Source organism: Pezoporus flaviventris, unplaced genomic scaffold (assembly GCF_033815535.1).
Source record: "Pezoporus flaviventris isolate CSIRO_AGI_PZ_B2104156 unplaced genomic scaffold, CSIRO_AGI_Pfla_v1 ptg000066l, whole genome shotgun sequence".
NCBI lineage: Eukaryota > Metazoa > Chordata > Aves > Psittaciformes > Psittacidae > Pezoporus > Pezoporus flaviventris.
The window spans coordinates 1144671-1157743 of record NW_026892614.1 but is presented as its reverse complement, the minus strand read 5'-3'; the positions used below and the strand labels follow the sequence as shown (position 1 = coordinate 1157743).

The 13073-nt window shown below is 44.7% G+C and overlaps 1 protein-coding gene across 2 annotated transcripts in view; it reads left to right on the top strand.

Annotated features, from left to right (window-relative positions):
- Positions 1-10736, top strand: part of DAAM2 (dishevelled associated activator of morphogenesis 2) — a 172396-nt gene extending 161660 nt beyond the window's left edge. For both annotated transcript variants that reach the window (XM_061470898.1, XM_061470897.1), the window contains 2 exons: positions 2798-2968; positions 4890-10736. In XM_061470898.1, the coding sequence (XP_061326882.1) occupies positions 2798-2968; positions 4890-5105 (387 nt within the window). In that variant the 3' untranslated portion in view covers positions 5106-10736. The remainder of the gene's footprint in view (positions 1-2797; positions 2969-4889) is intronic.
- The last annotated feature ends 2337 nt before the right edge of the window (positions 10737-13073 follow it).

Genomic DNA, 13073 nt, shown 5'->3' with positions numbered 1-13073 from the left:
CAACTTTTTTTTCCGGAGAGGGTAGAGAAAGAAGGAAAATGTTTACTTCAGTGAAGTGCAGATTTCTCTTTTGTAGTTATTTTAGTACATCCAGTGCTCAGAGTCTTGCTTTTCATCTTTCACTGCTTTACTGTAAATGATTGTGAGCTAGTAAGCCATTTTTACAGGGCACCAAAGACAGGCTGTTCTCAGCCTCTGATTTGCTGCTGCTTAGAGACCACAACACCTTACACTCATGAGTGTCTTTGGAAGGGTCCCAGGCTGCTGGGGCTTTCCAGCACAGCAACACTTGCTCCTTTGAGTAGCAGTGGGGAGGCAGTGGCAAAAGCCCCTCTGCCAGTGTGAGGAGCTGGTGTTGGTAGGTGGGTGACAGGCCATGTGCAGAACATTTGCAGGCAACACCTCCCTCTAATGGAGAATTCCATATATGGAGGATCCAAGAGCCCCAGGCAAGGACCCCCTCCTTTTCAACCCCCAGCCTCCCTAAGAGTCCAGGAAATCCCTGGGGGCATTCTTGGGCTCAAACCAGCTCAGTTTCTGCGTGCCCCCTCATTCACATTGGCTGTACACAGGAGGGATGCAGGGCATGGAGGCAGTGCATCACTAGGTACAACAACCATCTCCTGTGGGCTGCTCCTGAGCTCCACTTCACAGGGGGTTGACAAGTCTTCCTTCTGGCTGGCAGCTCTACTTGCTGCTCTTAATTTGCACCTTATCTTCAGTTGTCACAGGAGTTAACCACAAGCCGGAAGAGATTCAAGGTAGCACATCTCCTGTGAGCAATGCGCTTCAAGCGCTCTATGTGTTCAAGGTGGCAATGCCTGTGCTGAAGTCTTTCTCTTGCACTCCTGCTTCTCTGGCTCATTGGCACGCTGAGGCAGGCATGCCAAGAATATGTAGAACATGGAGGTGATTTATCTCCTCCTGTGGTATTGACAGCCTGTATTTTCTCTACTGAACAGCTGGTGTTGGTTGATTTGGATTACTGTGAGACCGCTGCACTTTACTAATATTCAAGCAGATATGTGTATGTTATATACAGAGAAAATACATATATACAGATGGGGAAGGAGAGAGAAGTAGGTGTACATACTTGTGTGTGTGTGTCTTCAGAGGTTGCAGAGAAAAGGAGTTAAACCAGAGAAGTGATCTATTGCTGTTTCCATACTCTGAAGTCCCTCCCTGACATTGCTGCTATAGTGCTTCCTTCAGCTCCTGACATGTTTGGTAGCTCAAAGCAACTTGCATTTCTTCCAACACTTTCTTTTTTTTCCTCCCAGATACTTTGAGTTTCTTTGTTTGTTTCTGGCTGAGAATGAAGCCTTTTTTAAGAAAAAAGAATCTATTGCTTCAAACTGCTTTGTGGGCCTGGCAGGGAAAGCAAAATGTCGAATCAGGCTGAGCCAGAAGGAAGCTGCTTTCCCTGGAGATTGGTTCCCCCTGCAGTTGACTCGGAGACGTTTTTTATGCTTTACCTGGTACATGGCCAGAGGGGTTCCTAAGACCTGCTTCCAAACTCATTTTGTGCTTGGGATTGGAGCCTGAACTGTCCTTACTGTCTTTTCCATTCTACAAGATCACTGAGCTGAGTACACACACAAGAGAGTTTGAAAGCAGTCTATAGCTTGGGAGAGTCTGGGTTTGGTAAACGTTGAGGTCTGTGAGGATGCTCTGCTGCTCAGTGTGGGTGTATGACATGCAGGCAGGGAATGCCAGGGGAGCTGTGTACCAGGGCAGCAGTGCCATGGAGGAAGCGTTGCTAGTGCTGCCTGTTGTGATACAAAAGTGTGTGAAAGAAGCTGTTTGGACAATGAAGCTTTTAGATGTGTACAGTTATATAGGACTTTGGACATATGTGAACATGCTGTCGATAGACTATATGTGCATGTATTTGAGTGCATTTTGGTGAGTAGAAGGGCGTGCTTGTGAGTGTGAGAGAGCAAAGAAGAGAGTACAACTACTGCAAGACTGATGTCCAAGAGCCAGGGGATGCTGTGAATTTACCATATCCCAATCAGGACAGCTCTGTGACTGAAGTCCTGCCAGTTGGCTGCCTTCACATGTGTTCTGCAGCCTCAACATTTGCCTTTTAAAATAAAAGCCATTTGTGATGTATTCATGCTCTTTTTAGTCTGCCTGGGAGCCCTGGCTGCTTTCCTTGACCCACTCTCATGCCTTGTCTGTCCATAGTCTCCTCTCTCCCAGGCAACACCCTGACTCAGACAGGGTGGTGGATGACACAGCAAAAGGCTCCTGAGAGGACATAATGTAATGTTGCTGCAAAAATACCTCTAACTGCAGCCATTCAAAAAGTAATTTGAGGGGAATGTGAAAGGGGAAAGGATGGGCTAAAACTATTTATTTGGTAGTCAGGATGGGCTATAACTACATGTTTCCCCACTAGCTCACTGTTTTCCATGCCCCTGCTGTCCCACAGCTGCAGCTGAGATGTGGCTAGGCAATCAACTTCTGAACTTACTCCGTCACCCTCAGGCACTGAACATAGTTTTTTTTGTATAAGTGGACAGAATAAGTGGACAGCTAGTGCTCTCCAGCACCATTGGCCCAGGTTGCCTAAAGGATATCCAGGAATGCAGATTCTTCTGGGACACAGGCACCTGCCTTAAGGGAGGGCACTTCTGTTGATGGGGGGGGGGGGGGGGCAAGTTTCTGCTCTCACTGCATGAGTGGTAAGAGGGTATTGAATTATATGTGTGGTTACTCATAAGCTTTCCTCGCTGTCTTCACCAAACTGCTTGCCTAATTATTGTTCTTGTGTTTTCTGCCCCCTTGACAGTATGCCAAGGCACTGAAGCATTTTGGAGAGAGTGAGGGCAAGATGCAGCCAGATGAATTTTTTGGCATCTTCGACACTTTCTTACAGTCATTTGCAGAGGCCAAGCAAGATCTGGAGAATATGAGGAAGAAAAAGGAAGAAGAGGAGCGCAGGGCACGTATGGAGGCCATGGTGAGGACCTGTGCACAGGAAGGCTTTTCCTTCCATCGCCTTTTCATGTCTCAAGTGAGAAAGGTTAAGGAAGCCAGTTCTAATGCTCATGTCCTGTCACTGTTTTATGTCCCCCTCCATGCCACCTCTCTTTGGCATCATTCCTTTCTCAAATGATGTCATCTTTTCCTGCTGGCTATCCTGCCAGCTTTCAAGGCCTGTTTGGCTCCTACATTACTCTTTTGGATTCAGATACCAAATCTAGCCCTGCCTGTTCTGGCCCAGCACTTTGCAGGATGGTGCTGCCCCTGCCCAGTGCCAGACTACCCTGATTTCACACTGCAGGCTCTGTGCAAAAGCTCTGGGAGCTTTATCCCCCTTGGTCCTGCCAGCTGGTCAGCTTCCACTCAGACTTCGTCATCACCTGCTGCATGCCTGTCACCTGACAGTGCACAGTGACACAGGAAATGCCCTGGCACCTGCTACAGCCCACACTGTCAGTGTTTCTGGCCAGTCCTAGTGCCTTGATTACTGGGGCTGTCTCTGTCCTTGACATGGTGAGAGAGATTTTGTGCACTGTTGATTTTGCTCCTGGAAGACAGTCGTATGCCCCTGGGATTCATGTGAATGAGCTTCTGCCTACAAACTCAGCCTTTCCGGAGGCCTGAGAACAGTTCAGCCGTCCCCTGCCTCCTTCCCCCCTGCTGTGGCCTCACTGTGGGGAAGTGCTGCTTTAAATGTTTGCTGTGCCAGAAGCACTGGTTTGTATCCTTTAGAAGAGGAGAGAGGTAAAACTCTGGGATGCCAGCAGGCATACTGTTGGACAAAGGGCCAGGACATCCAGTCCTAAGATAGGACTTACATTTAAGCTTCCTTTAATGGCTGGGCTTGATCTTAATAGTTCTTTCCCAGCCTTGTTGATTCTATAATTCCTCTCAGCCAGCCTGGAAAGTGCAGGAGCCTGCTGTTAAAGTCCTTGGATGGTTTTATAGTCCTAATACACCATGAGACAGGTTGCAGTTTGCTTATGGGAAGAGTCTTCCTGCAACATGCAGGAGCGAGTGACCTGCTTCCTGACAGCTGCATCCATCCCTTGTTATTTCCACTAATCTTGGAGATGAGCAGTGGAGGGGAAAATGAGCTCCCTGGAGCTACCCAAGGGAGATCAAGGGCATCATGTTGACAGCTGGACCTATCCAATGATTTGTAAAGTCTACAGTCCTGTTTCAGTGCTGTTTGTATTTATAAGCTATTTCTCTTTCCAGAGTTGAGACAATGTGCCTTCCTTTTCCCATCACTGCAACGCACAGCCTCCATCCAAACATGAACTGTTTGGTGGATAGGGATTATGTTCATGTTTTGATACCTCACACGATTTTCATTCTCCAGGATGTTTACCTTGTGGTTTTCTGGGGTTTTTCCTTCCTTCTTTTCCTCCTTCTGTGGGACTGCAGCCTTTCTGCCTGTCAGTGTAGCTAGCTATGCCCCAAGTGCAAAGCTGTTTCACTATACTAGTGATTGTGGTTTGTACAGACACATTCAAACTAACTTTTAGCTCACTAGGTTAGGTATTGTCAGCACAGTGGTGCCGCCACACTAAGGTCGCTACAAGCCTGGCCCCAGAAGCTGCGTAATTACTCATGCCAGCACCACTTGTAGAGTGTCATTTGTCACAGCTATTTTGGCTGGCACTATCTTACTGTAAAATTAGTGCAAAACAGCAGCAGTATGCACATCCCATGTGTTCTTTTTGCTCCAGGTAACACTTTGTGAGGCAAACATAACAATGCTACTCATTCCTCATCTCTCCTGCTCTTTGCTTATCTGTGCAGAAGAAGGGAAACCCAGCATAGTTGCCTGTTACTCTGGCACAGGTGATGCCCTTATGGATGGTCTGGCACCTTGGTTAGCTAATCCTAAAGCTCTGTGTCTTTCTCCACAGCTAAAAGAGCAAAGGGAAAAAGAGAAGCGACAAAAGAAAGCAAAAGCTGGAAGCATCTCTGAAGAGAGTGGGGAGTTTGATGACCTGGTGTCAGCATTAAGGTCTGGTGAAGTCTTTGACAAAGACTTATCCAAGCTCAAGCGTAACCGCAAGCGCTTGGGGAACCAAGGCTTAGAGACAAGCCGGGAGCGGGTGGTGACAAAGCTAAATTATTAATTACAAGAGGAAGAAAAAAATAACCAGAAGAAGGTGACGAAAAAGTGCAAAACAAGGAAGATGAATGTGTGCGATGGTGCCTGACTGACAGCTGCCCCAAAGGATTTCTTTGGTCTTTGGCTAGAGATGTTACCTTTCCATGATCAGCTTTTCTCTCATCCCTCTTCTGTGCTCCTATTTTGAACCATTATAAAAGTGCCTCTGCGGACCCAGCCGGGCCTGTGACTGGGCCATGCAGAGCTGACAGATTTGCTTCTGGGAGTTTATTGTGTCATCAGAGGCCTCGTGGTGATGACACAGAATACTTGGGCCTTGCAGACTGCCTCACAGCTGGAGAAAGATAACTTTCTGTGTGCCAAAGTGAAAACTAGTCACCATCTCCATCTTGCTGATAACAAGCAAGACTAATTTCAGAGCAGCTCTATAAACACCTGTCACATCTTCAAGATCTAGACTGGCCTCCAGGGGCTTATCAAAATGTGGTTCTCAATGTTTCCAATTCCTTTCCAGAATTGGATTTTATAAGCCATTGATTAGTACAGGAAAAAATGCTTTTGATCTCATGTTCTGTATAGTATTTTTGTGTGGCCTACACTGTCCAAGGCAAGTGATGCTCAGAAGGAAGCAATCAAGTTCTGGAAGAGGTTGAAATTCAAGACTCAGGATCAACATAAAATGCTTTGCAAAAGTCTTTTGGATTCTGATTTTCTAGAAGCAGTTTTCTGGAGTTTATTGATGGTTGAGCCTTGAAGCTATGAAATGCAAACATAGGAAAGAAGCTCTGGCTTCTCTTTAGAAAACTAAGCCACTGCCAGGTTGCGATTACAGGTAGATGACTGTGGAGCCTGTTGTCATTGCTGGAGGGTGGGAGGAAAACAGCAGAACATTTCTTACCTGTTTGTGCAAGATTTCTTAGTGCAGCCCAATGGAAATCAGGAGCTCCGTAGTATCATCCACAGGTCACAAGCAGCAAAAAGCAGTCACTGGCTGCAAGAAATGAGATTTCCATTTGATGTTAGCTGTAATTTCTGTTGACATGAACTCGTCTTTCTGTCTAACAGGCTGACCTTCACTGCACACACCCACTCCCACCTAAAGAGAATCACATAACTCAGTAAGTTATGAATGGTGTCAAAGGAGAGCCCACAGCCTGATTTATTTTGAATAAATCACTTGGAATGAATCAACAGAAGGTCCCATAATGAAAACTGAGAATTTTTCCAGGAACACATAGAATTGTGTATGCCAAGCAGGCTTTGGAGATGGGTTTTCATAAACAAAGAACAAATCTGTATTTAAGCTACATGTATGAAGCACACAGTTGAAAGCAAAGAACACTAAGAGGCATGAATTCTGAATTCTGTGTGGCTACGGCTCTAGGAAAAGGATTGGACTGTGTGGGCTGTTGTGGACTGCTTTTTGTATAAAAAAAAAATAATCTTGTCTTCCTTTTAATTATTTTCCCTGGAGAAAGAAGAGAGTCAAAAAAAAAAAAAAAAGAAATTGTGATGGATTCTTCCTCATAGACAGGAAGAAAAGAGAGAACATTTGAGAAGAGGGACCCACCATCTACAAACTTTGCATCAATAGTCAACAGCACAAAATGCCAAGGAATCCCAGGGAAGTGAAAAAAGCTCTATTTGTGATTTTAGTCATTTGGTTTGATTTTTCTCTGAATGTCACTTAACCTCAGGCTCTGCACCGAGTCTGCAGAACAGAACTTCCTCTGCTATGCACGCTGCCTGATCAGTATTACACACTACCAATATTGGAGAAGCAAACTGTGGTGGTTTTCTGAACACTTTGCAAGTAAAATAATTATGTAAACTACAGAAAGAAGAAGAAGAAGAAAAAAAAGTCAGAATTGTTAAACTCTATTGTTTACTGAATTTTGAGTCTTCCACCCCAGAATTTCCCTATTTACAACATTCCAGACTGCCGCGCCTCTGTATAATACTCATCGTAAAGAGCTGGTATCTTACAAGAGCTGGGTGCATTCTCCTCCCTTACTATCCCACTCCCCTCCTGGGATTAGCTATTAACAGCAATGCCCATTGCAGCAGACACAAGCACCTTGTAGAAGAAATACTGTATTTCATAAAGGTTTTGAAAGTTTAAGAAACACATTCACTTTTTAAAGCATTTTTATTTTAAATTACAAAATGGATTTTTAGAAATGTCTCTTGTAAATTATATTAATAAGCTCCTTGCTGCTCCCTGAAGTAGACATGCTATATCCCAGCCCTTTTTGTTTGTCTTTTTTTAAAGCATGCCATATAACCTACGCCACATAAGCCATATGAGAGGTAGTAATATGTGCCAAATTGGTATACAGTTGAGTTTAGATTTGGATAATCCCTGAATTCCAAAGATCATACTTTTAAGGATTAGAACATTGTAGGTTTTTTGCTGTCTTTGTTCTTCCTGGGTTTAGGACTCACCCAGAAATTCAGGTGTAGTGCCAAGGTCAGCCCTGGTGCAAGATGATGTGATTCATGGTTCTGTCCAATTTACAACTGCTTGCTGCTCACCAGGTACTTGTTTGGTAAGGCAGACTCTCAGCATGGCAGTGCTGTCAAAGAACACCTCAGGACAAAAACCTTAACTATAAATACAGCATTATCCCCACCTCAGTATTTGTTAAATCAGGTTTATGCTGTGCTTTTTGAAACTGAAGTCACTTTGCCAGGCCACAGATGTAGCAAATACAGAGAGAACGATAAGCCCTCTGTCCATTTGTGTACACAGTTCAACTCTGTGTTGATTTCAAGAGATCCTGTATGATGGTACTCAGTGCTCCAGCCCCACTGACAGAGTCAAAGGAAGCTGCTGTAGTTTTGTCACCTCCTTAACTCATATGGAAATAATAAGATTGTGCAACTCCTGTAAATCAGTTGTGGGATATTTATGGGGACAGACAGAAAGCTCAGAGTCATGTCCCCTGATTCATTACAGCTCAACTTTCTCAGCACCCCAGTGCCCCAGACTCCAGTTTTGAATCTGTGGTGGTGGCTGAAGGCTTTGTTCAGTGTGTTGGGAAGTGTTCCCCCTGGCTCTTGGCTCTATGGTCAGTGTTCATAAAGAAGGTTGTGAAAAAGCTCAGTTACACACTGAGGCAAGCAGTGATTTCATACAAGCGGTGACAAGTGGAGAGGCCCATTAATAGGCCTACTGTATGAGATGAGGTTAGCCGCACAGATGATAAGGAAAAAAATGGGACCTGTTCTAGGGCCTGGTGTCACATTCTTGCTGAAGCCAAGTGTGTCTTTGCTTCTCATCTTTTGGGTACAGCAAGCGCATCTACACTCTGTTCTTCATCAGCAGTTGCAGTACAGTTGCTGAGTGCTGAAAGAGAAAGGAAAATCTTATTTTCTTGTCCTGTACTGCTAGCAGAGCCAGAGCAGGTATAGCAAGCAGTCATGACTTTGTATAACGTAGAGGTGTAATCTCTTCACTGCACTGAGAGCGGGAGAAAAGCTAGGGTCTGCTGTTGTACTTACATCTGTGCCTAGCACCAGCATTTTAAGTTAAATCACTCTGCCTTTGGAAATAAGTGGAGGAAGAGGAGATCAGAGAAAAAAGGGTGTAACTGAGGGCTTGTTCTGCTTCCTGCAGAAATGTAGTTATTGCTAACTTTATGATGAAGTTTTTCACACATTGAAAAGGAGGTACTTTCTAACTTTCCAGACTTTGACCCTAGAGGTCTAGTGCTCATTTACTTGCCTCTGTGTCTCTGCATTGTTCTTAAGCAGGTTGCATTAGGATGATCCCAGAAAAGACTGAAGAACTCCCTCTTATTGCCTTTGGTCTGGGTCACTCAGTCGGTCTCTGGAAGTGCTACAAGGTAAAGTGACTTTAGGGCAGGCCCTTCCATGCCCTGCAGCACACCTATGTCAGGGCACTGTTCCCCTACAACAGTAGAAATAGCACTAGTGTTCAGGGGTGAGAGACTCCCTGCTTAGGAGTCAGCCTGGGAGTCCTTCAGAAGCATTTCTGTAATGTGTTTACAATGTCTGAGGAAGGGAAAGGAATTGCAAAGGGCCCTGGTAGGAGACTGTGGAGCAGGTATTTCCATAATGATCAGCTCCATTGGCTGAATCTTTCCTCTTCTTTAGGAGAGCTCACAGTCTGGGCTGGGTTGCATGGGAAAAGCTTGTGTCAGAAGTTTCTGTGAGGAGAAAGGAGATCAGTTGTACAGTTGATGATGTACATGATATATGCAGTTTTGTTTCTGGGTTGGTTGTTTTGGTTTTTTTGTTTGTTTGTTTGTGGCTTAAATGATTTAAATAAAAAAGGTTTTAGGAATCTCTAATGGGAACTTGTAAATCTGACACCTCTATTTATTTTGCCTCATTTTAGTTTGCTATGTTTGTATGTATACACCGCCTTACAGCAAAGACTATTGAGACCATGCCAGGGCATTACACCAGCTAGACAGCTGACTTGGCTATTGTGCAGCAAGCTGGGCTAGGCAAGGGGATACATGTGAGCAGTCTTGATGTGGGAAGGGAGGGCAAGAAATAGCTTTCTTTTTGCTTTGGGCATAATCACTCTTCACCTGGTTCTTTCCATAATGCCAGAGAAACTTTGGTAGATGGGCAAAAGTGGTTCATGCCCTGTAACTTCTCACCAGAGTTAACATGCTGGTGAGACAAATCAGGACAGTTCTCCTTCCTTCACATAGGAGATTTCTGGTTTCTTGCAGTCCAGACAGGTAGCCTCCACTGGCTACCTTCATTTCTGTTATCAGAGATTGAAGAGGCCAATGTGGGTAACACAATTTGACCAACTGAAAATATAGAATTTATATATGTATAAATAAAAAGCTATCTACTGCTCTAAGTAGTAGGCTTGATGATCAGTATCCCCTGAAGCTGGCCAGATTTTGTTCACTGTGCCTGCTGAGAAGGATGCCATTAGTCTAACATTATGTTTTGACACCTTGTTTCTTGAAGAGAGTCTGGATGCTTCCAAATCAGAGTCTTCTGTTCCAGGTGGTAATGTAGAATAGATCCACTGTAACCAGGACAAGTTGGTCTGGGTTTACACTAGCATAATTCAAAGAAGCATCTGGATCAAAACTTTCTTTCAAGCAATCCCATCCGTTTACAAGATGTCCCACAGAGCTCATGAAGGGCTTGGTCCTTTCAGCTGTCCATCACTAGGAGCTCTCACCCAAGTGATCTAGAAAAACCCCTATGATAAGCTATTCCCCGCCACCACCTCCATACTTGCTCTTAAACAGGCTTTTTAAAAACCTTTGCAGTTTTTAGGAGAATTGTAAGGGGAAGACAGGTACCTGAGCAGCTCTGTGCTCAACACGTCTCTTCCAAACCATCCCCATCTTCAGTTTTCTTCCCCCCTGCAAGCCTGCTCACCTTGAAACTCACAGGTCACTTTGGAAGGTGCCCCTGCCCACCAAGCTAGAAAGTACAGTGCTGCTTACTGAAGTGGAAGGTCGTTCTGTGCTGCTGTAATGCCTTGGCGTATCCTCAGTTCTTAGTCAGTTTAAGACTATAAGTGAATTAAATGTACAAATCCTGTAGTGTCCTTTTTACCTGTATCTTTTTATAAGAATATACTGTAATACTAAAAAACAAAAGAAAAAAAATTAAAGATATATTGCCCCCACTGCGTCTCAGTAGATTATTTTTTTGTTGTTGTTGCATTTTCTGTGCATTTTGCTGGAAAGACTTAAAGGTGAGCTGGAGTCTGGATGCACTTTTTTGCTAAACTATAGGTCTCTTCGGTAAAGAGCACACAGCTCCTTGGATGATACTGTCACTGCATAGCTGGTGAGGAACTTCACAGGTTGTTGTGGGGGAACAAGCAACATGTTGGAACACAAGCACATCCTCCCCACAATGGTGGGGAGGTAAATGGTAATGGTAATGGAGCCTCCACGTTACCAGGTATCCAAAGGTCCTCTTAAAAAGACTATAAAGCACTCCTTCATTGCTTTTTCAGAACAATGTAGGAGGTCACTTACAGAAAAAAACAAAATTAAGACAGTCTTGCTATCTAAGGGTTTATAATCCACGTCTGGACCTAACTAGTCCAAGAGAGGAAGGGAGCGCATGGCTACAACACTGGCCATAAACTCACTTGCTGTCAGGATATTGCTCAGTTAAGAGGTGACTCAAAGGAGGAGGGGGCAGGAGAGGTTTGCTTCAAAGGAAGGAGTTAAATAAGACCAGCTGAAAAGAAGCCAAGAAAACCAGCATGAGGAATGAAGACTTCAGGGGTGTGGGAGGGAAGACGTGAGAGAAGTTGGACACAGGGCAAGCAGGAGGCACACAAAGGCTAGGGCTAATTTGTAGCTGAATCAAGGGATGTGCTGAGGAATTCCTTGCAGCTCAGGGGCAGAACCTTGTTTTCATCTTAGATGCAATGTATACAGCTGTTTCATTTACACATGGATCTCCCTGTCTCTGTTAATGGAAATAGCATGCTGACAAAATTCATCCTTAAGCCACAACTTCTCATGTTTACCTTCAGCCCATCAAAGGGCAATGTTTTAACTGTGAGCTCCTGAGAAGCTCATGCCTAGTTTACAGTGGGAGCCTTGCTGGCTGTGCAGTACATGCCTGCAGTACCTGGGTTCCCAGGAACCACAAAGCAGACCTCAGCAGGTTGGTTCTGGCTCTCAGGTGGGAAGGGCATTACAAACGAGCAGAAGTAATCAGGGGATAATTGCTTGCACAGACTGAGGACCAACAGGTGGCAGATGGGAGTCTTAAGTGCTGAGTGGGAAAATTCTTGGTTTCTATTTGTTAAAAGGGCTCTTAGTTTCCCTTTGGTTCAGATTTCACTAAAAGTCTGGTTATGAGGTTGTTGCTTTACAGAGGCAAATGGATGTTTCTGAAATCCACTTGTGGAGAGGAGACCAAACCATCGCTTTTCCTCCTTTTAGAGATGAAATGCAGTGGCATTTGAATTCTGTCTGCTCTGAACAACAAGAGAGGTGTCTTGCCTGACTTCTATCAGGATTTTTCTGTCTTTAATGTTCTGAGTGGGGCTGAAGCATGCAGCGAGGGAATAGTGTTCTGCCCTGTGTGGTGGGTCCAGCGCAGAAGCCTTTTTGCATCTTCCCACTTGGCATCTTCCCTGTGGTCGTTGTCACTGCTGGAGAGAAGCAAGGTAAGTACCTCATGGCTTTTTCTGAGCAAAAACTAGTGTTGGGGTTTAGCTGCTCTGAACGACTGGGATTGAGGAGGAGAGTAAGGGGAGCTCTTTGCTCTTGTTGGGAAGAGCTGAGCATCTATTATTCATTGGGTTTTGCTTTCTTTAACCTTTGGCTTCTGCTTAAACAAAGATTACTTTTATCTCTGCCATAGCAGACATGGTGCTTTCTGGGAGAAATCTGCTTGGCCCTTTGGGGATTTCCACTGCTAGGTGTCCTGGTTTCAGCAGTAGCAGGCATTTTTCTCCTTCTTAGTAGCTGATGCAGTGCTGTAGCTGGGGACATTTACCCAGAAGGGCTAGATCACTGCTCAGGTTGGGCTGGATATCGTTTGGTGGAAGGTAAGCGGTTGTATTCTCTCCCCTTGTTATTTCCCTTATCGTTCTTATTATTGGTGGTAGCAGCTGTGGTTTTGTGTTATACCTTAGTTACTGGACTGTTCTTATCTCAACCTGTGGGAGTTACATTCTTTCAATTCTCCTCCCCATTCCTCTGGGAGCAGGGGGAAGAAAGACAGGAGGGGGAGTGAGAGAGCAGCTGTGTGGTTCTGATTTACCGGCTGGGCTTAAACCAGTTCTTTGCAGCACCCAACTAGGGGGACAAAGGGTTGAGATAACGACAGATCTGACCAGAGTGTGTCTAATCCTATTTGTGATAAGCATTTATTGTTTCGGATTAGTAGTCACTTGTCACAATGCTGATTTATTGGCTCTCAGAGTTGTTGCTCTTGATCTCGGAGTTTCAGCATGTTGTACCTTACTTACAGCCGTATCTGCTATTTTAGT